This window comes from Ictalurus punctatus, chromosome 18 (genome assembly GCF_001660625.3).
Source record: "Ictalurus punctatus breed USDA103 chromosome 18, Coco_2.0, whole genome shotgun sequence".
Lineage (NCBI taxonomy): Eukaryota > Metazoa > Chordata > Actinopteri > Siluriformes > Ictaluridae > Ictalurus > Ictalurus punctatus.
In genome coordinates, this window is record NC_030433.2 from 5,084,210 (window position 1) to 5,109,065 (window position 24,856).

The window sequence follows — 24,856 nt, forward strand, 5'->3', positions numbered from 1 at the left end:
GATATAGACTTATAGTATTTGCTTGCGCTAGTTACTTTTGCTGAGTAGTCCAGTACAAAACTATACAACCAAGCATTGGACACTAAACCTGTCTTGGTTTTTCACTGACCGATACCGGTAATCTAATGCATTTGGAACCTTGAGGATACATTTCTGCTTTACCAGCTGCAGTGTCTTTCAAAGAAAGTCATTTGATGCACTTTAGCTAGTATAATAGGGTGTTTAACTGCTGTGAGCAATGGTCAATATCTGCATTGCAGAAAGGGGCTGCATCATCAACCGCTGCAGGTGCAGCTGCAAAGCCTGCAACCACCAGAGCCTCTGCAGCCACTACTACTGTCGGTACCCAGAGTACATCCACTGCATCTTCTGCAGCTGCAAGCTCAGTGACCAATGTAGGGGCTACTACAGGAGCTAAAGTCAGTGGAGGAGTAACCACCACTACTGGATCTTCTGGAGCAAGCACCACTACAGGATCTTCTAAAGCCACGACGCAGGTAGCCGCCAGTGTCTCTGGGGCTTATAAGATTGGTCAACGTTTCCTCCTATTTCATCAACAGCTATTGTACAGCTTTTCATCATTTCTTCATTACTTCATGTCTGCTTATATGTACTGTTGTCTCAGGGGTCTTCCTTTCCATGCTTCTCTAAGCTGTTCTAAGGCATGAACTAAGGCATTGATATCATCTTTGTAGATTTTCTCTGGGACTTTCCAACACTCAAGCTGGATCTATGTTGCCTCTGGGTTTGTTTGAGGTTCTTCACATTGGGGATCAAACATTGTCAATGCAGACAGGTTTTCAGGTCCTGTTGACAATTGCCTACTGAGCTCGAATGGGATTTTCGGTTATTTTCTTGCAGTTTCTCTCTGCACGTATGCCAGATGGGACAGTCGTGAATTTATATATCTTGGTTATGACACGCCCTTTTTTCTGCATATTTAGCACATGCTTGCTCTGTCAGCAGAACAAGTTCATGCATGGCTGTGTAGGGTTGAAAATCTTAATGCGTCAGACTTCATGCCTGACTTTTTGATACAGGCCCCACCCGTGTCTTCTGCCAAGGCTCCATCTGTTAGCGCTGGAACAACAGGTTCAATAGGTGGAGCAGGAAAACCTCCTACAGAACTGGTTAAGCTCACAGACACTTCAAAAGTCCAGGTACACAAAAGTTGTGTTGTGTTCTGGCATCTTCATTGCTTCGCGGAACATGCATGAGATTCATCACCTCTTCACACCGTTTCAATTTTATCAGATTCAATTCAGTTTTATTTGTATAGCGCTTTTTACAATAGACATTGTCTCAAAGCAGCTTTACAGAAATATCAACACGGTATACAGATATTAAAGGTGCGAATTTATCCCAACTGAGCAAGCCACTGAGTGGCGACGATGGCAAGGAAAAACTCCCTAAGATGTTTTAAGAGGAAAAAACCTTGAGAGGAACCAGACTCAGAAGGGAACCCATCCTCATCTGGGTAACAACAGATAATGTGGAAAAAGTTCATTATTGACATTATTGATCAGATCACATCTGGGACTTTGTTTCTTTCAAAATGTCCTGGAATGCTGCATATATTTCCACTTTTTGATATTGTCTTTCTCTCACTGACTGGGCAATGAGCAGAACTACTGGCTTTGCATTGATTTTCCCATTATCCTTTAATACCCACTACTGCCATTTGCTTTGGCCATAAGATATCATCATCTTGAATTATGCATTTTGAATTGCATGGCTTTTAGACCACTTGTTAATGGTTACACATATACTTCAAATACAACGCCGCCATTTCATCAAACAGGAACCTTCTAAGGTGACCTCCACAGTAACAAAGCCAACTGCCACCACTGTTGTTTCTGGAACCCCTGGCCAAAAGGATGATGTTAAGTCAAAAGAAGCCAAGGTATTTCCTTATCAATCAAGGGTTCCTTATCAATCAAGGATGCACTATAAAAGTCTTTTTTTATTTTTTTATGATCTTTTTTTATTATTTGTTCAGTTCTCTTTTCTTCACTAGTTTAGTTGAATAGACCTTTGTGAATTATGCATACTTTCTCCTACATGGGTGGTAAGCTGGACATAATAACATCCAAACTTCTCCAACATCCAGATTTGCTCTAAATCTGTTTTTGACCTCAATAGTTTTAAAGTCACCCATAAAACCTGGTTTTATATATTGAATAATCAATTGAACAAAAATTTCACAAAGATTTTCACGAATTTTACAATTCAAAATTTTTCCTACCTTAACAAACCATGTCTTCCTGGACCCCACTTTGTGCACAGGGACATTGTCATGCTGGAACATGTTTGGGCCTCTTAGTTTCAGAAAGGGAAATTGTAATGCCACAGACGTTGTATACAATTGTTCTATCCAACTTGGGGAAGATCCACATATAGGTGTGCTGGCCAGGTGTCCACAAACATATACAGTAGTGTAATTTGTTTTGTAGATGTTTTCCAACGTTAAAAGTAACTATAAATCGATCAAACATACAACTTGCCGTTCTTTAAGGAATAAGAAATTGATAGCGTTAACAAGGTGCTGGAGTATAAGATGAATGAAACACTTTGGGCTGGCATCACATAACATCATCAAGTCTTTTATTGCTCATTTATATCATTAGTAATATTGCCATTCAATGGATTTGGCTAGATTCTTCATTTTTAGCTTTTTTTCCGACTGAGACTCAGAAATGAGCTCAGTCCCAACCAAATCTAACCACAGAGTTATTCAGTTATGTCCCGTTTACACTAAGTCAACCCACAGGCATATGCAGTTCGCACAGAGAGGGTGGGGTAAACTGGTGGAAGCCAAAACATCGTTGATGTTCTTATTGCATATGCAGTTTGCCTCGTGTATAGCAATGGGCTTTAACAATTACAAACCAGTCTTTTAAAAGAGTGTCGCAAAACCACTCGGTGACAGTTTTTCAGACTTCCACTCAAATTCCTTTGCTTTTGTTTTATTATTAAATCAAGTTTAGGGTCACTTTTTAATATAAAATAGTGCAAGCTCTGCAAGTGTCTCACACTCTCTTGTTCCTCTGGTCTGCAGGTGAAGTCGGAGGTTTCGGCGAAGGCCAGCACTCTGGTGAGTCAGCAGTCCATTTTATTTCTGCAATGCTTTAGCTGCGTATCTTAATCTTTTCCAAGCATGCCAGTTTGCATGAGCACTGCTGTACTGCTATATTTTATGCTGTAACACAGGTGCCTGCTGTAGATCCATTTGATTCCTTGGCTGACAGTTTGCCATCCGCAAAGCCTTCTGAACGTCCTCGGTTTACTGGGCCTGAAGTCACAGAGGTATGAGTTTTAGTCAATGCATTTGCTTGTTTGTGTGTATTATTTATAACAGCATGCATTTTGTTTTTTATTATGGAATGCGCATTGTAATAGTGTGTTGCATGCCTTAGCCTAGCATAACCTCAGCAGTGGCTCCCCGCTGTGGAGAGAGAGATGACACACTGCCGCCTGGATACAGACTAAAAGACATGGTCAGTCTAACATGAGTAACTAAAGTAGTTGAGTTGTTACAGCTGATTGCTTCCATGCTTTCAATCTTTCCAGGTTCGGTCATCTTTGCCTTCCCTTTTTTTCTCCTATGTGTGTTAGAATTTAATTAAACTATAATGGCCTTAGAATAAACTTTCTTGCTTCCCCTAATCACCCCAGGAAAAGAAGATGCCTATTGGACAGCCTGAGAAGCCCAAGGAAGTTTCCAAGGTAAGCAAGTAGTGTCCTTATTCACACATCAGCCATATTGCTACTAATGTTATACTGTAGTTGGGGTAAGAAGAGAGCAAGTCAAGGGCTAATTATATCGCTTCTGAGAGCCGACCGAAATGAACTTTGGAAAGCTTTTATAGCCATTTAGAAAAGGAGGATGTTCTTAGCTATCCGTTTAACAAGGGGCGGGTAGTAAACAGCATAGCGTGATATGAAAAACACGTTTTAATGTTGTTTGGTCATATAAAATCATGGTGCTTTAACTGCGATTAGGATGTCTCCATATTTGCTGCAGAGATTATACAGAGTATTTTGTTCACAGTTATCATTTCACACTTACCATTTAATCCTTATTTTTCAGTCATTTTTTCCCAATAGGAATTAATTTAAAGACAGTGTTCATGTTTGCCATTTAATTGTGTAAAGACAGAAGCGGTGTTGCTAATCAACTGGAAAATACAAATGGCTAGCTAATAACTGGAGCTGATGATTTATCTAGTTAGCATGTCTTGTTGGTGCAGTAGGACAATGAAAACAATACACATTAGTCAGGAGCATCAACATTTACCTCAGAAGTTTTGGTAAACTTTCTAAGAAAAGGCACTTTAATTAATACAAAATGAATACCTAGCAATCGATGGCAAACTGAAATTCCACGTGCGCCACCATTTTGAGTGATACCACTCTGAGCTGTTGGATAAATTTATGGCTGACGTGTGAGTTCAGTAAATCTCATGTATTGTAAAGAGATGTCTTATTATTTGAGCTCTGCACACACCCACACACACTCTCATCTACATTCACACTCATCACAGGCTGCTCCCATACCTGTCGTCATTATAAGTAATTAACGCTCAGTTGCCCTGCCCAACCAAATCCTCCAATAAAAAAACGCCCACACGCACGAACAGAATGTCTATAGTGCACACCCTTTTCTTGCTTCCTGTCCCTTATTGCTGTTGCTTTTCTATTACTGACTTTTATGTCTAAGATATTATGCAATGTGTTGGAATAACAAGTAGAAATAAGGTTACTATTTATCATGGTGTTGTGTATAAACCACATTTTGCCTGTTTTTATACTCTGAGTGGGGTGTGTCTGTACTTTTTGTGCCTTTCACACAAAGTCTGTAGCCCCCTCTTGTGGTATTATTGTTATGTTAAATTTTAGTTAGATTACAAAAAAACAAACTTTTAATTGGAATTTAACTTATTTTTACGATTGTTGATGGTTTTGATTGTTGTGGTTTATTTATTTATTTATTCGTTCGTTCTTTTTTTTTTTTTAATTTTTTTTTTTAGAAATTTCTATTTAGTTTTCATTAATTAATTTATTGTAGATGATTTATTTACAGTATTTTAGCTTTGGTTTTAGTTTGAATAATTAACTAGTTAAGTGTGATATTTACAAAGGAATGCGTAAAAAACACCTCACACATGGTGTAATATATTTAGACTTGGCTAACCATCTTTAAGATGGCATTAAAAGTCTTTCTGTGACCGCAACATGTATATGCAATTACATATAATTTTTATTATTAATAGTAAATTATAATAGTAATTAATAGTAACAGTAATTAAAAAAAAAAAAATTTAATTAATTTTTTTTATGCAAAACTTGTTTATGGAAGTTGCACAGAGTGCCAGCATTAAAAAACAACTAATACAAAGCACAGCAATGAAAAAGCAGCATATAATAATAAAAATAATAATAATAATAATAATAATAATAATAATAAAATACTAACATTCTTCATGAGAGAACAATTTATTTCCACGTGTTCCCAACAATAGGAACGATAAAAAAGCATTGTGCATTTTGTATACGAGAGCTAAATTCAAAGTATTCCCAAAGCTATTATTTTTTCACACCATTTTTTTCACCATATCAACAACTATACCTGTTTTTAAATCTGTTTATGTGGAGTGTCTGCAATACAAGTCACTGTGTAAGTTATAATAATGAATTAGAACGAGCGCATTAATATAAACCTGTGATTTACAGCTGGCACTATTGTCAGGGCTGTGGTTATAGAAAATGAATCAACACCTTCTGACCAATCAGAATCGAGAATATACAGTAACAGTGGTGTGGTATACAGTATTGAGTTCCAACCCTTTTTTTTTTATCCGTTAAAAATAACTTTGCTTTGGACCATGTTATTATGAAAAATAATAATCTGTGATTTTTTTTTATCCTTACTTGCTTATTTACAGTATATCTCTCCCTCTCTGTGTGTGTGTGTGTGTGTGTGTGTGTGTGTGTGTGTGTGTGTGTGTGTGTGTGTGTGTGTGTGTTCTCTAAAAGTCCTCAACATTGGATGATGCTGTGGACTCTCTCTCTGCTGGATTTGTATCATCTACACCTCCCGGTGCATCCAAACCAGAAGTGGTAGGAACGCAGACATTAACCTTGATTCATATCTGGAAAACAGCTGTTAAATCTACCATCTTAAAGGGTTCTTCAGTTTGTCCCATTGTTGGAACCCTTTGAAGTTCTATATAGAGACCTACAACAGTGACTTCTTATTAAAATATTATTAGCAAAGAAATATATAAAATAATAAACTTTGAGCTGCGCAGATGTCGCTGATTTTCTAACGACTGTTTTGTTTTTTAAACAGAAACATGAAACTGTGGTTGCTGCCGATACCCGCAAAAACTACGCCCCTGCTCCTCCTGCTCAGAAAGTAAGAGAGAAACTTCAGTGTTTTTTAATTTTTAGATCTAAATTTTTGGGCATTTAAATCTAATGCTAATTTTGTAACACTATCACTGTGCCTCTTTCCTTTTTTTGTGAGATCTGAGGACACTTTTTTTTTTTTTTTTTTAAACAGATGTTTTGGATGGTTCACCATAGTTGGTTCACCATAGATGTTAATTTAGCATTTTAGGAAAGAATCTCCAGTGTCCGTTCTTTGTATCAGTCAGATGTAAAACTGTGTCTGAAGTTTTACGACACAGGAGAGAGAGTCTTCAGAACAGAGGACTTTGTACTTTCCACTTTCTCTGTAACACGACAAAAAATGTCCTGAGATATAGTATATGCTTGATCTTGCATTATCGTTATCATATTATCATATCATCCAGTCTTAATGTTGCACAGTTTGGAATCCTGAGCTTGCAAAATAAAAACAAGAATAAACAGCATTGCAAAAAGATTCAGGCAAGAATAATGGCGTGAGTCAGGCTTATCTATTTTACTTACCTTAGTCATTTTGGATGGTCTGGTCCGTACTTTGCAGGAATGTTCTGACCTTGAGCTACTTGGCTGTGTTTTTAGGAATAATTTTTCATCAGTAACACTATAATCATCAATAATCATATTTTAACAGAATAAACAATGACCTTTGAGGATTAGATCTATGTATACAGTATGCACTGAAATGTGTTAGAATATTAATATACTTGTCATGGTGTTGTCTGCATACTAGATAACTTCGTCTAAGTTTCTGTGACACATTCTTTCACAGAAACAAGATGTTTCTGTGCCTGCAAGTCTGTCTCCTGCTCCTCCTGCAGACAAGAAACCAAAGACAGAGAAAGTAAGGGCCAGGATATGTCAACATTACATCACATGTGGTAATGTTCTGATGCTGGTATATTGCATATGTACTTATTACACCAATCCAACTGAAGTGATTATATCTACAGTCCTCTCTGAAACTATTAGAATACAACTAGATGTAAATATGAGGCAATGAAAGCTGAAATTCTGATCTATTGTCTCATATTCATCTTTTGATCTCAAACTCAAATGTATTCAGTGTCTAGCAAAAAAAAAGAATTGGCCTTGCCTTTCCAGTACTATCAGAGGGGACTGTATATCTATATATCATACACTAATATGTTCTCTCATCAGAGCGCTAAAGATGCCGTGACTGCAGCCGCTCAGGATGTCAAGCCAAAGACTGAGGTAGGAGACAAGCCTTAAGATTTAAGACCTTAATATTATGTTTCTCTATTTTTTATTTTTATTTTTATTTATTTTTTACAGTGGTGAAATACATGTAGAATGTTATTATTCTGTAAAATCAAATCGGAAAATTGTACGTTTTTCCTAAACAGGAAAAAAAAATGTCTTGCTTTGAAATTTCATTGTAAAACATGTAATAATTTTATAGTACATTAGAGCATGTAATACATGTTTCTGTGCAACCACACGAAGATGTTTCATTTCAGATTATTCACTTTATTAAGCATGATGCCTGTAGCTAGCTAATGTCAGTAATATTTAATATTGCATCATATTCATAACAGATAATGATTGGCTGGAAAATAGAACTTTTTAGTATTATAACAAAAACTTGATGTTAAATTTTCTTTTCTTTCAAATTTTAAATATTTTGTTTTCCTGTCAAAGTCACCGTTCAATCATCTGTTAATACTTAAAAAGGATTTTGTTTGCACACATTTTTTACACCCAGTGCACTAAAGCAATGAAACATGTTCAAGTCAAGTAACATGAGCATTCCATCAGCAAAATACATGTGTAAAGAATTATGTACAGGATGTTAATACAAAAGCCAGACCTGCGGTACTGTGTGTGTGTGTGTGTGTGTGTGTGTATATACAGTTATGAAATGAAGGAAAAAGTCAGAAACAGAAGGATAAATTTTAAAAAATGTTGTTTGAGTAGCAGACCTGAATGTAAAACCTTTCACTTTTTTTTATCACAGAAGGAAAAAAAGGTTTCTGCAGATAAACCGAAGCAAGACCCCAAGGTACAAAAGCTGTTTTTGCAAAAGTAAATGATAAGAACATGACAGAATTACATTATCATAAATATAACACTAAACAAACAATGCATTTCTGGAAGTGTTCAAAATCATACAGCACTGAAACATTAAGAATAATTTAATGATACTACAACACAGCATCATTTAAAAAAAACAAACATCCATTTAAGGTCGCTAGGCAACCAGGTATGTAAATCTCATTCTGCACTTTCTGTTTTAGCTAGCTGACGTTAGCCGGCTAGCTCACGACTGTTAGATGTGTGTAGAGCTACACAAAGCAGCATGGTAAATAGAAATAATTAAACCACAGTGATGAGGATCATGTATTCAGAATATGTGAAATAAAGGTTTGCTTTCTGTGTATGTATCTTCAGGCTGCTATTAGTTTGCCGCTAACATAACATTGAAAATGCCTTAGCTGTGGCAGTGAAAATTAGCATTAACATAGCAGTAGTGATCGAATAAGTAAAAATACTTAAAAAGGGAAATGGCATTCAATATGAGGATATACTTAGAGACGGGTATTTTTCCACATTACAATCAGGGCTGTGTAGCAAAGGCTTTAACTAGGGAACAATACAGCGCTGACAATACTAACCACACCAACAGGGGTGGCACTTATGCCTTTACTGCATGGTGTTGCCATATGGCAACAATTAATTTATCTCTAATTTTTTGATATAATAATACAAAACTACTATTTTGCTATGTAACAGGAAAAAAGGGGCTTTAACTTTGACCTAACAAAAAAGGTCAAGTCACATGACTAGAAAGTGCTGTTTTCACTTGTATGGTAAAGGTCATCATTAGAAGGCTCTCAATTTTTTTTTAAATTAATTTTTCAATATTTAGGCAAAACTACTTAAAGGAAAAAAAAGTTAAACACAATCTGAGAAGTTAACACATTTATTTTTTGGCATTTTTGTCATTTAAATATTTTGAGTATTCTGTTGAATGGTGAAATGTAATTGTTGCCATATGGCAACAACATGCAACAGTGGAACCGTGGTACTTGTATTCATATTGACACAGGCCTACCTAGCGAAAAAGACACTAGGCTTCTCTAATAGCATATTCACTTTTTTTTTTTCATACTCGAAGTAAGAAAACCTATTGTAATTTCAGACGTTTTGCAATTGCGCATTGTTTTCTAAATTTTATGTTTCAAGAGAAAGAATTAAAAAGTTACTTTACCCAGATCATGTTTGGATCTAAGTTTTGTAAGTATTTTAAGTGAGCAAATCCACCCACATGTTTACTAGGTGGCAAAAAAAACCAAAAACTCTGCATGTTATAGTCTGGGAAATACAGTAATTGGAATTCTCATGCATTTTGTGTTATTTTTGTCTAAATGATACTTTCCAGCATCGCATATTGTTGCCTTATGACATCAATTTACCAACTACCCCAACCAAAATATTTTTTCCCAACTAATTCAAGTAATAAAAATCCATAAAAACATTTTTTAAATGTAAATGCAGTAATTCATGCAATAGAGGGTTAAAAGGCAGTACAAACATTACTGTAGGCTTAAATAAGAATGTCTTCTGAATGGCTGCAGTAAAACAGTACCAACACATACAGGATTCAGTCTAGAATCAAATTTGCTCCTTTATGTCGATCCTTTCTGCGTCCTCTCGGCTCTATTTTATAATGGCAGCTGTTCATAATTCCCAAACACCAGGGGTGTGAACCTGTAGCAGTGATAATAAACCATTTGTTCTTCAAGATTGTTTTCCTGTTGTGTAAGAGGTGTGAAACACATGTTTCAAATCAGTTTATTTTCACTGTAGGTTACATGGAACGTCCACTATTCAAGTCCTGTGAATTAGCTGTTAAGATAGGGAAAAAAAAATCCTGAAACATTGTAGTTGGTTATTTAATGGAAAACTTTGTTATATGGAATTATTTGCTGTAAAATGGACAATTAAGGAAGCAAGTGATCTGTTGGACCTGAGCATTTCAGCTGATGATAAATTTCCTGGCATAATTGTTGATGGATAATTCAATTCTTTGTACTTCCTGAGTTTTATATGACCGAGCTAAAAGCTTCAAGTACAGTCGAACATTTCATTTCAAGTAATTATTAAAAGTAGAAAGACAGCAGGAGTGTTATTGTTTCTTGCTGTGTGGCGAGGGAGTTGAAGAGTGCAAACACACCTCACCTGCTGTAAACCTGGACCAGCTGGTTTCTGATCTCTCACATACACACACACACACACACACACACACACACAAAACACACTCGGCAGTATTTACTCAGCAACCTGATGAACTTGTATACATTAAGACTTCAACTATGCACATATATTTATCCTGACACCCATATAATACTATAGATTTTTTTTTTTTTGCCCAAAAGCAATAAGCAACATTAGCAATACCATGCATTAACATTATAGTTGTATTATTACATACAGTTAATTTGACAAGTGACAATATCTTGAATATAGGTACTTTTATCTAATATGCTACATGGCCAAAGGTTTGTGGACGTCCATATGTGCTTGTTGGATATCCCATTCCAGATTTATTCCCCTTTGATGTTATAATAACCTCCACTTTTCTGGGAAGGTTTTCCAATAGATTTTGGAGCATGGCTGTGGGGATTCATCCACAAGAGCATTAGTGAGGACAGGCACTGATGTTGGGTGAGGAGTTTTGGGGCACAGTTGGTGTTTCGGTTCATCCCAAAGGTGTTCATTGGGGTTGAGGTCAGGGCTTTGTGCAGGACACTTGAGTTCTCCAACACCAACTCTGGAAAACCATGTCTTTATGGAGCTCGCTTTGTGCACAGGGTCGTTGTCATGCAGGAACGCATTTAAGCCTCTTAGTTCCTATGAAGGGAAACTGTAATGATGCAGCACACAAAGACATTCTGTAGAACAGTTTTGGGGTGTGATGGTCAGGTGTTTCCAAACCTTAAGCCATATAGTGTATATTATACCACAGCATTGATGAATTCTAGCTTCTGATTGGTCAGAAGGGTTCGATTTTAATCTTCTTTAACAGCAGCTCTGACAGTAGTTCTAGCTGCAAAGCAAATCAAGGCACTTGATAATGGTCTAATATACATTATCAGCTTATTCGCATGGACTTGTATAGCAGAAGCTGTCGATACGAAGAAAGAAGACAATTATTTAAGATTTATGGAAGGAGTCTCCAGTGTCAGCACTTTATAACGGTCACCAAGTATTGCTCTGACAGGTTTTATTCCTTACTTATGAGATTATGATCAAACAAATATAAGACGTCTAGGCATTTCTATTCATTTCAAAGTTCAAGTTGTCTAGAAATAGAGTTAATTATCTTGTATTAGTTTGATCAAAATCTCATCATGAGAAATATTAGCTAAATTCAAGATATTTTTGCAGTGCGTAGTAATGCTATAGTTAAGAGTATAACAACTATAGTTACTGTATGATAGCACTATAAAAAGTTGGTTGTGTTAGTCAAATATACAGTAAATATAATTTCCATGAAGCTCAAAGTTATAGTAAGATCATAATAAAACTACTGTATAGTAAACAATTTCCTCATGCACAGAATCTACAGACGTTCTTATTGCATCAGTTGAACAGTGACGTGACGTGTTATTGCCTCCTAAATGAGTTTTCACGGCACGTTCACATAAACAGGAACACATCAACACACACTGTTGGAACCATTACGGTGGGTTATATTAACACTGTACATAGTATATGTAGCTGTTGATTCAAGACTTTGTGTGTTTAATTAAACACAAGACAATTTACCATCTTTTCTCACAAATCACTGACTGTAATTCTAGATATTTGGGAGTGTAAATAGTGTTCCCTTGGAAACACTCTAGTCACCTTAGAAACCAAAGTTTTGTTTCGGAAATAAAGTTTATTGTGGCTCGTGTGTAGTGCACACACCTACTCAGACACCATCAGCACTGTTATTATCAGAACCTAACCTGCCCATTTAAACCTCAAAGACACACACGCGTGCACACACACATGCATATACACGCTCACACACCTACAGTAGCTGTTTAGTATCTGCTATGACGCAACCTTTAATAATACATGCTTTTTTCATTCTATTACTGATTTGTACCTCAAGGGAAAGAGTTTTGTGCTGTTTTTGTTTTTGTTTAGAAATTGATTAAAAAACAACAGACTCCACTGATTGGTTGGGTGTGTTTTCATGTGTTTTCTGACCCTTTAGTTCTGAATTTGACTCTACGGTTCCTCCACGTGGACTGTATTTTGTATTTAAAAAGAGGTGTTTTTTTTTGTTTTGTTTTGTTTTTGGATCAACATTAGTGTTTCTGTAGTTAAATAGAGACTTGTATCTTCGATGCTCCACATGAACCAATAATAATAATATATTTTTTTAAAACATGTAATTATTTATATGGTAAGACCTTTTTGGAAGGAGTCACCAGCGTCAGTAGTGGGCACAGAAAAGTCTTCACTAACTTGTTTCATGGACGCTCGACAGCATTAAATGTAGCTCTAAATGGATAAAAAGTACATGGAATTGCCAAGTTCTAGATAAGTGCACAATGAACAATTGAACAACAACAATGAACAAGTTCCAGTTTAACCAGCTGTAGTTCAAAACTTGAGTATTTCTCCACTGATCGAAGACTACATTTAAATCTGTCCTTAAATAGAGTGGCCACACCCCCACCTCGACCAGTGGATCTGGGGGTATTTAAAACATTATAGTTTTGCCGGCAACAGTTCAGTAAGAGAACGGGTTTCCACCGGGTCAAGACAAGTCTCCGTTAAAAACAGGAACTCCAAATTCTCCGATACCAGAATGTTGATCAAATGTTTATCTCTGTTCTTCCTGTGTGTTTCCTCAGGCAGATCCCATGTCTCTGGAAGCTCTTGACGCTCTAGGTGACACATTACCTGAAGCAAAACCAGTTCCCAAGCCCCCAAAACTCAGACCTGATCAAATTGTTGATGTAATGACTCTTTATTGCTATTTTTTATTTTATTTGATTACATTATATTTCACAGTTCTTTATTAAACAAGCTTTTAATGATCAGTAATGACTCGGTAATCAGGTAATGCTTTGCGTATTGTGTGAATCCAGGAGAAGAAGCTGAAGTCAGAGAAAGGTGTTCGTGTGGGCGAGAGAGACGACACACTGCCACCTGAGTACAGGTTCAAGGAAGACAAGGACAAGAAGCCATTGCCTCCTCCACCAAAAGAGGTGAAGCATCTGATTTAGTTTAATTTGTGTCTAATAAGAGTTTCGTTCGTCCAGGTCATTGTGAAAAGTTTACTAGAAGAAAAGCAAGGCATCTGAATGTGTCCTAAAATCTTTAAAATGTTGACCGTTGTCTAAAGGGTTTCATCATTCTACAACAGGTTTAATACATTTCTAGAAAATCAGAATGAGTGGAAATGTGTTCAGTATTGACCAAACTCCAGTTACATTGGCAGACTACTTACTAAAAGTTAGTTTGTGGTTCTGAAGCTAAATTTGAAGCAGGTATATCGTATTATATTGGTATGTTATTTCCGTGTATTTAGGTTGTATTTGCTTATTAAGTTTAGTTTAAATGCTATATAATAAAGAGTTTTCTAGGCAATGACAGAATGGATAAAATGTCCTGGAGATCTTAGTGAGGTCTTGGAAGTAGGGTAATTTTGGGCCAGGCCACAGAGCATATTTCAGAATATGTTCTCATCAGCTGATTTTGTATTTGTCTCACACATATAACATAACATAACATAACATACAAAAGTGATGTTCACCCTGCAGAGTCAGCCGGCTAAATTTATTTATTGCAAAATCTCGATCACAGAGAAGTAGTGACACTAAAAGGTGTAATAACACTATCTGTGTCTGTTTATAGTGCTCAAAATTTCTTTATCTGTGTCTATACGCATGTAAACCCAAAATTGTGGGGGGAAAAAAAAAGTAAAGCAAAAAGTCCCGATGCACACCTCAAGTCTAGTGTTCCTCCTATTCCTATCTGCATTTTTATCTGTTTGGAACACGTTATCACTTCATTCTAAATAATATACTCCTATTCAGTTACATCTATTTTGTATGGACCTGTATCAAATGTTTATTTTGTTTTATCCAATCCTTGAAACATTCAGTGCATTTACATGGACGGCAATAATCCACTATTAATCCGATTAAGACAATACTGTGATTAAGAAACTGGCGCAGTGAGGTAATGACGTGTGCCGTTAATCGAACTATGTTCTATCATGTAAAACGGGTACATGAGAGGTGTATTCTAAAAGCGACTCATGTAAACACCTTAATCACATTATTGTCTTATTCAGAGTAAGGTCAATAATTAGGTTACTGCTGTCCATGTAAACGTAGTCAATGAATCATGTTGTACTTTTTATCAGACTCTAAAATTGAAAAACATTGGTTAAAACTCATGGAGAAAGATATCTGTATATTACACAGGATTCTCTGAGCTTTGTTACAGTGCTCAATGTATTATAATGAGACTAATACTCTGATCACCTTAACGAATCAGTATTGAGGTACTAGCTGTACATGTTCTCTCCAGCCCTCCATGGACACGACTGAGGCGCTGGATATTCTGTCTGGAGATTTCACTGACGCCACTGTAGCTCCTGCTGTCCACACCCCTGCTCCTCCTAAACCCCAAGCCAAGCAGGTAAGAACATCACCACAGAACCATAAAATTGAACTCAACCAAATGTTTCCTTCTAGGAAAACTGACTGAGTAAAGGCAATGAAGCAGTTGGTCATGAAGCTCATGCTGGGAGCAGTGTCTCATTCTACCAATAACGTATTCTGTTTTTCTTGGTTCTTGCAGCCCAAAGTGGAGGATCTTTCAGCTCTTGATGCTCTGGCAGGCGATTTTGTGGCTCCTGTCCAAGCCAAAAAGGTATTTCACATTGACATAAATGTACTGAAGTTTGAGTTATGTTGTCATGACCAGTAGATGGCTGTAATATTGTGCAGCTTGTAGTGATCTGGATCTTGTTGTTTCTGTAGGTCTGTTCTGGAGTACCTCCTGTCCCAAAACCAGCTACTAAAAGCACTCCACCCACCTCTGCACAGGTACTATAAATGCTGAAACTATGCTTTGTATTTGCCTTTTCATTCAAAGCAGCAGGGGTTAGACACAGTGGGAACAGAATTTGCCTGAAAAGGTGAAATAATGTGGAAAAACCGATTTGCTTCAGGTAGGGTTACTTATTCTTCATGCCTGCTTTAAGTGAATTTTGACCTGTCAACTTGCAAACATTGGTCTTGTGAGTCAAGATGGCAGGGCTGCCGTTTCTCTGGTTGGATTATAAAAAAAAAATGGAGCCACCAGTAAGCATTAATTAGTGCTCCCAAAGACTCCCTCACTATTTTTAAATGTTGCTTGACCCACATCTGTGTTAAAACACATTTACCCATAGATTCTCTTCAAACCCAACCTGTCATAGATAACTTACTGTTAATATGTGCAACTCGGCAGTATGATGTAATTAGTTAGTCTACATGCAACCAAAATAAATAAATAAATAAAAGTCTGTCTGGATCTAGGTGTGGGAAATTGAAATAGGTTAAAAATTTACAACAGCTTTCTAAAACAACAGTCAGGCATTTATCATTAACACCATGAGCATAGGGGTTTATGTTGTAAAATTCTGTTTTTTCTATGCCTGCTAGGATTTTTCTTGTGAGCAGCGTATGATGTCTTTATATATTTAGCTGTAAACATTTGAGTATTATCATAAAAAGTCAAATAATCCTGTATTATTTTTAAATGGCTATCTTCTCAGGAATGACTGAGGTAATGCTATCTGGTGTGTGTGAATATCACATGCGTCACAGCAGTATGTTAAACAGCACTACACTGCCCTCTACAGGTGTAATAAGGACATTTCTCCACACTTTCTTTCTTTCTTTCTTTCATCTGAGACTGAGTCTTTGTAACTATGCATAACATGTCTCCCATATGTTATGGATTCATTCTACTACAACTGTAAAGTACTTCAATAAAACTGGAGAAATCCTTGGACCACATTCTTGCAAGCTAACCTAGCTGACTAACTTCGCTAATGTTAATAATAATTTTCTGATAATAATGCTAATTGTTCTAGTATAGTTTGACAAGTTTGTCTAATTGCTGAGAAACTCCCACTTGTGTCTGTGTGTGACAAATGTAAACTTCTTTGCTAGCATGTAACTAGTCAGCTAGGTTTAGCAGCAGGGTATAGTGTTTGCTAGTCTAGTAGTTTCTTGGTTGTTAAAACGATTTATTATGGTGCAAAATTATATGCATATGAGTACTTAAATTAATCACAATTATTTGTTTAATAGTAACTTCTCAGTGCTGATCAACATTGTGATTTGCTTCTCTGTCCTTGTTTTCCTCAGGCAGATCCTATGTCTCTGGACGCTCTTGACGCGCTAGGTGACACATTACCTGAAGCAAAACCAGTTCCTGAGCCCCCAAAACTCAGACCTGAGCAAATTGTTGATGTACTTAACATCTCATTATTTATGTAAAATGCATGGAACTTTTTCTTTACCTGCACATTCATGTAAATCACAATTCACTAATGTTTGTGTGTGTGTGTTTAGGAGGCAAAGCTAAAATCAGAGAAAGGTGTGTTTGTGGGTGAGAGAGACGACTCCCTCCCTCCAGATTACAGATTCCTTAAGGAAGACCCCAAATCACAGCCTCCACCCCCCAAAAAAGAGGTAGCACATCATTCTAGACAACCTAAAATGTGGTGCTTGAACAGTGAGAGAAGTTGTTTAAGAGGTAGTTTTATCTTTTTAACAGCCCTCACTGGACCCGGCTGATGCTCTGGATATCCTTTCTGGAGAATTCACCAGCACGTCAGCAGCACCCGTAGTCCAGACCTCTGTTTGTCCCTCGGCTCCCCCAGCATACGTGAGTCACGTTATAACATCTGTATCATAAATTACTAAATGTTAATGAACACCTTCTGACCAGTCAGATTTGAGATTTCAACACCACTCTAGTAATAAGGAAGAAAAAACTTTCATTAAAAATGTTTATTTAGCATTAATGGAATGAGTCTCCAGTGTTCAAGCTTTGTAACAGTAACTAGTAAGTTTCCCACCAGAGGAAAGTCTTCAGGACAGAGGACTTTGCTCTTCCTGGTTTCTCTGTAGCTGCTCTAGTATAATATAAGTGATAACCAGAACTAGATAGATAAATCATTCTGAGTAAGCTGTTTCATGGACAGTCTACAGCTATAAATCCTTAAAAAACATGATGTCATTCATCACTTATTTACAAATTATAATCATTGGCGAATTGCTGTGGTGAAAGAGGAATAAAACACTTTATAATACACAATGCTGTTATAGGAAAATATTTAACTGCAGAGTAGTAACAGTAACGCTGCATTACACCACCGCATTGTTGTTGATTGTTTTCCTATAAAAGTGCACCTTGTCCCCTTTTATCCCTTACTCTGTGAACACCTTCTGACCAATCAGAGGTAGGCAAACGTCATGGCATTCTGAAAGAAGACAAACAAGTTTGTTTGTCTTTCAGTGATTGCTATTGATGACCGGTATCAACCAGGGACATTTTGATACGATGTTATCTAAAAAAGTGTTGAATTTAAATTCTATATTAGGTCCTTCTATGTTGGGGTTTACTGGAAGGTTGCGTTGCAGCTGTAGGGGTTTCATGTATTTAGAAATAAATTCGATTACTGACAATATAGACCCAGTGATTTTTCATTATTCTCGTTATCAGATTACTTATATTCATGTAAATGCAGCGGTTGTTCTTTAAAACTAAAATCTGTGTTATTGATGGCTTTTACTCCAGTTGCATTATGTTATCTGAACATACATGAATATGCTAATTATTCTGAGGTTAAAGATCCTCTAATAACAAACGAACCTTTTCTCTTTCATCAGAGCTCAGAAGACGTTGCTCTTGACGAACTTGCCGGTGATTTCGTGGCTCCCACGAGAGCATCTAAAGTCTGTTCTGCTGCTTCAGCTCCCACTACAACTGACACACAGGTAAATGTAGCTTCATTACTTTCTGTCTCATGCTTTGTAGCACCTTTTATGCTGTTTTAGGTTCAGCATCAGCTATGGACGCTCTCTCAGACACTGCAGTGGACATTTGTTCAGTGCCTGAGCCATTTTGATCATGAAAATCATTGAAACTATTTATTATTCTGCAAACAAACATTGTATACGTTGTGTACTTAAGTTAATTATAGTTACAATTGATTTAATACAAACTTCTCAGTGCCACTTTAGGTTAATAAACTTATCAGCTTATATCCACTTCAGCTTCCATTAGCTCTAGATTTAAAAAAAAAAGTGAATCTCTGTTTTCCTCAGGCAGATCCCATGTCTCTGGATGCTCTTGACGCTCTGGGAGGCATGTTACCTGACGCGGAACCAGTTCCCGAGTCCCCAAAACTCAGACCCGAGGAAATTGTTGATGTAATGACTATCTCATGTCTTACATACCTATATATTTTTACCTTATATTCCATGGAACTTTCTTTTTGACCTGTACGTTCATGTAATGAAGGATCCACTCATGTTTACCTGTGTGTGTGTTTAGGAGGCTAAGCTAAAATCAGAGAAAGGCGTGTTTGTGGGTGAGAGAGAAGACTCACTCCCTCCAGATTACAGATTCCCTAAGGACGACCGCAAAGCGAAGCCTCTACCCCCAAAGAAAGAGGTAGCACATCATTCTAGTCACTGAAACCTAAAATGTGGTGTTTGAGGCTGTTTCTGAGGCAGTTGTATCTTTCTAACAGCCGTCCATGGATCCGACTGAAGCTCTGGATATCCTTTCTGGAGATTTCACCAGCTCATCGGTGGCACCTGTAGTCCAGACCCCTGTTTGTCCTTCAGCTCCCCCAGCAGACGTGAGTCACATTAATGCATCTGTAACTTACAGTCAGTCAGTGTGTTATCAGTAAGTTTAGAGACTTCAAAAGTGCTGTGGTATAAAACACTTGAGGACGTGATGGTGTGATACGCATTTTTATTTATTAAAGAACGACACGTCGTACATTTTTTCCATTTACAATTATGTTTAATTCTGTGTGTTTAATGTCTGCAAAACAGGTTAGTTCTGGTTGTCACTATTTTTAATAATAGTATTAATATTATTCTTTCTTTGAACATGTGTGCATGGTAAAGTAATAAAAAAACAAGTGATGTTTAGAGGTAGTCATGGTATTTTGAAAAAGCAAGAATTTTGTCTTTCATTGATACTGAAGGCAGTTGTTGACCATTTTGTCTAAAAAAAAAATAAATAAAAAGTACATTTTAATCCTTCACTGGGTTTAATGGCAGACATCATGAGTTCAGAAAGAAATTCGATTGAAGAGATTGCTCATGATCAGGTTACTTATGTTCATCTAAATGCTTCAGATGGTTTATTGCTAAAAATCTGTCTATTTGACATCATGCAATTTATTCTGAAGCTAAAGATGCTGAGTTAAAGGATCTGCTAATAAAGCGACCGTTTCTCTTTCATCAGAGCTCAGCAGACTTTGCTCTTGAGGAACTTGCCGGTGATTTCGTGGCTCCCATGAGAGCATCTAAAGTCTCCTCTGCTGCTTCAGTTCCTCCTACAACAGAAAGACAGGTAAATCTTTCTCTTCTTCACACACACACATGCGCACACAGTGTTCATATAGATACAGCCACTCACTCTAGCACCTGTGTGCTGTTTTAAGCTGTCAGAAGGTACCACGTCAGCCATGGACGCTCTCTCGGACACTCTCAATGACATTCGTCCAGTGCCTGAGCCAGAACCAGTGCCTCCTAAGCACGTCGTTAAGGTAAACAAACAAACAAAAAAGATTGTAATAATATCAAAATGAAATTTTGTAGCTGTAGATGTTTATTTAGAGCTTCATTGGTTGAATGTTCTCTCCATGTGATCTGCTCAGGAGAAAGAGGTGGTGGAGGAGAGGGTGTCTAAGCCTGGTGAGAGAGATGACTCGCTTCCTCCTGAGTATCGCCCCACAGAGGCGGATATCAAGGTATTGTGACGTTCACCACTCTCACTAATCGCATTACATCCTTAAATTCTGTGTGCTTATCATTCATTCATTTTTAAAAAAAAAAAATTATATTAAAGGCTGCAGCAGAAGCCAAAGCCAAAGCACCGACTGCACCTAAGCAGGTAATTTATCATCTACATTTACATCCCATAAATTTTCGTCCATTTACTTTGCTTTCACAGTTTATGAAGGACTTCTATCTGACGCGTCTTATTTCTCGAGAATTTTTCTTATAAACAACTTTCCAGCATTTATAGTTGAGTGAAAAAGTAAAAAGAAATACCCTGTATCCTGCAACAAGGCAGCAGCAATCCAATTTCCTGAGCTGAAATTACCAGAAAAATAAGTTATCAAAAATTAAAGAACAAATAAATAAATTACTAACTAAAACAAGTCAAGTTTTGTCATGATCCTCAGTGTCTCTAGTTCTGGTTTGGAAAAAAAAGGATGGAAACATTTATAAGACATAACTCTGTAAAATGTCTTGTTGGTTAAAACAAATTTCTCCGTAAAACTAGGACAATACTAATGTACAGTAAACTTCTGTATAAAGTATTTCTAATATGTTAATGTGATGAAGTAGCACAAGATAAGTACATATGTGGAATTCTTTAATAACTATCTGTTTTCTGTATTACTCACAGCCCTCATTCGATGACTCCAAAGCCCTTGACATTCTGTCCGGTGACTTTGTTTCTGGGTCTGTGACTAAACCTGCAGCTCAGTGTCAGGCTCCTCCTGCAAAGACATCCTCCTCCAGCCAGCAGGTACTCATTCTCAACATGAATCTGCATTTAATCAATAAACATTAATGTCTTTAAAAAAAAAAATGCGCCTAACATCATGACATTTGATGTTTGCCTACCAGGAGTCAGGGCCAGTATTGGACAAACTGGCAGGTACACTGCTACCAGCAGATTTCCCTGACACCAAACAACGCGACAGCAAACCAAAGGTGACTTTATGTTTACTAGACACTTTGTGCACCTGTACGAGTACACAGATGCGGCATTATAAGTCATAAATAAGTCCTGGAGCCATGGGACTGCTACTAACCTAACTTTGTTTTTTTGTTTTTTTTAAATGTCATAAGTAAACACACCCTCCTCTTCCACACAAACCCTTTTAGTTCATACTAGTTTAATTAGGGGACTCTGTTTGGTTTCAGGGTAAAGGTAGAAAGTCAAAATCTGCACCAAAGGTATGTTATGACTGCACCTAAGCACAACTGCAGTGCAGATCCTATTATCCTATTATGCACTGAATTTTTTTTTTATATTATTTTATTCTCAATGAAAATAATTGCATGGAATATTCTGCATGAACATCATGCTTTGGCAGTTCTTCACATCAGCTGCACTCTTTTAATAGCGAATTCATTCGTCCTTTTTTGGTTTAAGTTGTAATAATAAGATGTTTTAATGTAAATGTTTTAAAGTCTGACGAAGCTGAATGATCTGCCCGAGCAGTATGATGCTGCTAAGCATTCATTTAAAGGTGTAGTTTGTTGTTCTCAGTGGATTTAAAAGTTCAGTGATTCCTAAGTGTACTTTTTTTTTTTTTGCCAATATTTAGCCTTCTTCATATTCTAGCAGTTGTTGAATAACATGAATGAAAATATGAATAAAATATTTGTTTAGTGGAAAAACAGGTAAAAACAGAAATAATGTGGATCACCGACATCCAACCAATCAGGACAAACGCTCTCAGTCTTATACCAGCACTGAAGTTAAAATTTAGGAATGTGCTTTTTTTTTGGTGGGGTGGGGGGGTTGAAATCTGGGACCTTAATTATATTTTATAGACTATATTTATTCTGCTCTTGATCTGTGTCTGCATTATTTTATCCATTGCACTGCTGCCACATGATACAATTTTGGCTGTTTCCAAAAGTGCATGAATGACAAGTTGTACAGGTGTTCCTATTAAAATGGTCAGCGAGTAAGTCTCTTGTCTTTCTCAGAAACCTGCAGTGGCCGATGTCACAGCCGCGGAACCCCTCCCCGCCAAGCCGACCACAGACGTAGTGTCCTCGTCCCCTACAAAGAAAGGCAGGAAGAGCTAGATCTCGCACACCAGTAAGCTTCGAATCTAAAACAGAAATCATAAAAAAAAAAAATCCACTGCATGTTAAAATAAACCGCTCAACTGTAATTCTGTGCTGTGTTTCAGGCTGCTGCCAACACAAAGTGATAAACAGATGGCAATCCAAGAAGCTGCTTCAGTGAATACATACATATTATGTGTTGTAATGGTAGAAAGGTGTACAGAACTTTTTAAATGGAAAAAAAAAACACATCCAACCCAGATGCTTTTAAAACACCAGCACAAATTGTTCCATATGTAAAAATCCGAGCGCTGATCTCTGATGTTTCGAGCACGTGCGTTATTATGACTACTCCTAGATCAGCATAAATACCCATACGTACATGAGCACGTGCAGAAGCATTAATAAAAAGAAGGGCACTTATTTTCCATTTGGAACCATGCCTTAGTCACCATTATACTTCAACATCTCTTTAAGAAATTGATTAGGAATTCTAATAGTAATGCATGATTTTTATTTTTATTTTTTTTTATTTGGGGAATTTCTTTATTAATAAGTGTTATATTGCCACTCACTTATAGACACTAGTGTACAGCACTTCCACTTTGGTTTACTTCATCTAGTTTACAGTATAGAGTTGTGTTAAAGGAGTGTAGAGTAATGGATAATGGATGATGCCTGTTGTACTTCTATATAATTTTGAATGATATTTGTGAAAAAAAAAAGGGCTTTCCTGTGTACGTGTGTCTTTTAGTAGGGCTGTCTTGTTTTGTTATTTTTATTTTTATATATAGTTTTTTTTTTTGCAAAATAAAGTGCTCTGCTAGAAGCAGCCCATACAAACGCAGGAGGTCTGAACGCGATTACTGGCATGGCTTACCAGACAAATGAGCTTCCTTTAAGCACCAGTGAAGCTGTTATGTGGTTAGTGTATGATTCATATGTAACACCACCTGAACTTGTCCTGTAGATGCGCTATTGGCGTGTTGATCACAGCTTGAGTAGGATGTGGCAGACCATGTATGAATCTTTTTGTTTCATTTTCATCTTAGTCGAACAGCACCACTAGTGTGTGTGTGTGTGTGTGTGTGTGTGTTCTAGACACCTTATTTTGCGTACAGCTTTAATCAGGATAAGTCTTCCATAAACATGCTATATTGTTTTAATTCTTTTTAGTTTTGTTTCACTTTATCTTCCTGTCAAGGTGATATCAATTACAATACTGTGCCTTTCTGCTGAAGTGCAATCTCATATTAACCCAGGGACAGAGATATGGAGGAGGGTTTTTTTTTTTTTTTTCTGGTTAAATAAAAAAAAGAGATTTAAAATTGTCAATATGGTTTGTGATTCTCTCTTTAATGTTAACCCTTTAGCCTTATACCTCTTGCTTTATTATTAAGTTGTTCACCTTAAAGCATATTATTCAGTAACTTCAGCATCACTAATAAGGAGAATTGTGGAGTATTCATCGATAGAAATGCATTATAGTGACCCTAACCCCCTCTGCTCGGAAACTTGGGGAGGTGTTCCTTCGAGTTCAGCAAGTGACATCAAATCAACATGGCTGCTCACAAAGTAAACAAAGTAGCACTTCTTATCTTTAACTGTGTTATACTGTATGTACACGTATTTGCTTTAACTCAATCAGCATACAGACATATTTGATTGTTAAATCTATAACTGACTGAAGTTTACGACGTAAATATACATGACTCGTCACGGTTAACTGGCTAGCTTGTTGCTAACAATTTTTTTTTTTCACTTTATAGCCTGAATGCTCAGAGGTCAAAAATGGCGTAATTCCTAGCTCCGACTTCCAATTTTAAGTCGAATATGGTAAAAGCAGTGAATGAAAAGAGACATAATACCTTTCCTGTGCTTGGAAACCATTTGTGTGTGTGTGTGTGTGTGTGTGTGTGTGGTATGAGGGAGAAGGGTCCTTGGAGACAAGGCTGATTGGTTTGATTTTTTTAAGTCATTTTATTTTTCTCTACACATTTATCTTAGAACAGCAGAGGAAATCCTACACTATACATAACTACATATAACTACATACATGCACATCTCAGAAACAGATCTTGTGTTATAAGTGTGATACCTTTTTTTGCCAGTAGGTGGCAGCTGAAATACCAGAGGAAAAATACAACAACAAATGAAATACCCTATTTCTACATTTATTATCTTTGCTAATCTAGTAAAGCATGTTCTTATAATTTAATTATAGGAGATCATTTGGCTTTAATTTACAGATAAATTGACTACATATACTACATACACCCCCCCCCCCCCCCCCCAATATAAATCGATATGAGATCCATGAAGGAAAT

General features: G+C 36.8%; 1 protein-coding gene across 28 annotated transcripts in view; it reads left to right on the forward strand.

The window, feature by feature from the left end:
* Positions 1-23,864, forward strand: part of cast (calpastatin) — a 53,130-nt gene extending 29,266 nt beyond the window's left edge. For 4 of the 28 annotated variants that reach the window (XM_017492602.3, XM_017492605.3, XM_017492601.3 and 1 more), the window contains exons 3-35: positions 261-497; positions 1,041-1,160; positions 1,802-1,903; positions 3,059-3,094; positions 3,211-3,306; positions 3,417-3,497; positions 3,676-3,726; positions 6,037-6,120; positions 6,353-6,418; positions 7,202-7,273; positions 7,591-7,644; positions 8,408-8,452; positions 13,308-13,412; positions 13,545-13,664; positions 14,995-15,105; positions 15,268-15,339; positions 15,450-15,515; positions 16,827-16,931; positions 17,034-17,153; positions 17,239-17,349; positions 18,357-18,464; positions 18,795-18,899; positions 19,024-19,143; positions 19,223-19,333; positions 19,954-20,061; positions 20,153-20,257; positions 20,369-20,461; positions 20,560-20,604; positions 21,127-21,249; positions 21,351-21,437; positions 21,651-21,683; positions 22,446-22,560; positions 22,655-23,864. In XM_017492602.3, coding sequence (XP_017348091.2) covers positions 261-497; positions 1,041-1,160; positions 1,802-1,903; positions 3,059-3,094; positions 3,211-3,306; positions 3,417-3,497; positions 3,676-3,726; positions 6,037-6,120; positions 6,353-6,418; positions 7,202-7,273; positions 7,591-7,644; positions 8,408-8,452; positions 13,308-13,412; positions 13,545-13,664; positions 14,995-15,105; positions 15,268-15,339; positions 15,450-15,515; positions 16,827-16,931; positions 17,034-17,153; positions 17,239-17,349; positions 18,357-18,464; positions 18,795-18,899; positions 19,024-19,143; positions 19,223-19,333; positions 19,954-20,061; positions 20,153-20,257; positions 20,369-20,461; positions 20,560-20,604; positions 21,127-21,249; positions 21,351-21,437; positions 21,651-21,683; positions 22,446-22,547 — 2,994 coding nt within the window. In that variant the 3' untranslated portion in view covers positions 22,548-22,560; positions 22,655-23,864. The remainder of the gene's footprint in view (positions 1-260; positions 498-1,040; positions 1,161-1,801; positions 1,904-3,058; positions 3,095-3,210; positions 3,307-3,416; positions 3,498-3,675; positions 3,727-6,036; positions 6,121-6,352; positions 6,419-7,201; positions 7,274-7,590; positions 7,645-8,407; positions 8,453-13,307; positions 13,413-13,544; positions 13,665-14,994; positions 15,106-15,267; positions 15,340-15,449; positions 15,516-16,826; positions 16,932-17,033; positions 17,154-17,238; positions 17,350-18,356; positions 18,465-18,794; positions 18,900-19,023; positions 19,144-19,222; positions 19,334-19,953; positions 20,062-20,152; positions 20,258-20,368; positions 20,462-20,559; positions 20,605-21,126; positions 21,250-21,350; positions 21,438-21,650; positions 21,684-22,445; positions 22,561-22,654) is intronic. The other 24 variants (XM_047162003.2, XM_017492618.3, XM_017492616.3 and 21 more) reach the window with 14 other exon arrangements.
* The last annotated feature ends 992 nt before the right edge of the window (positions 23,865-24,856 follow it).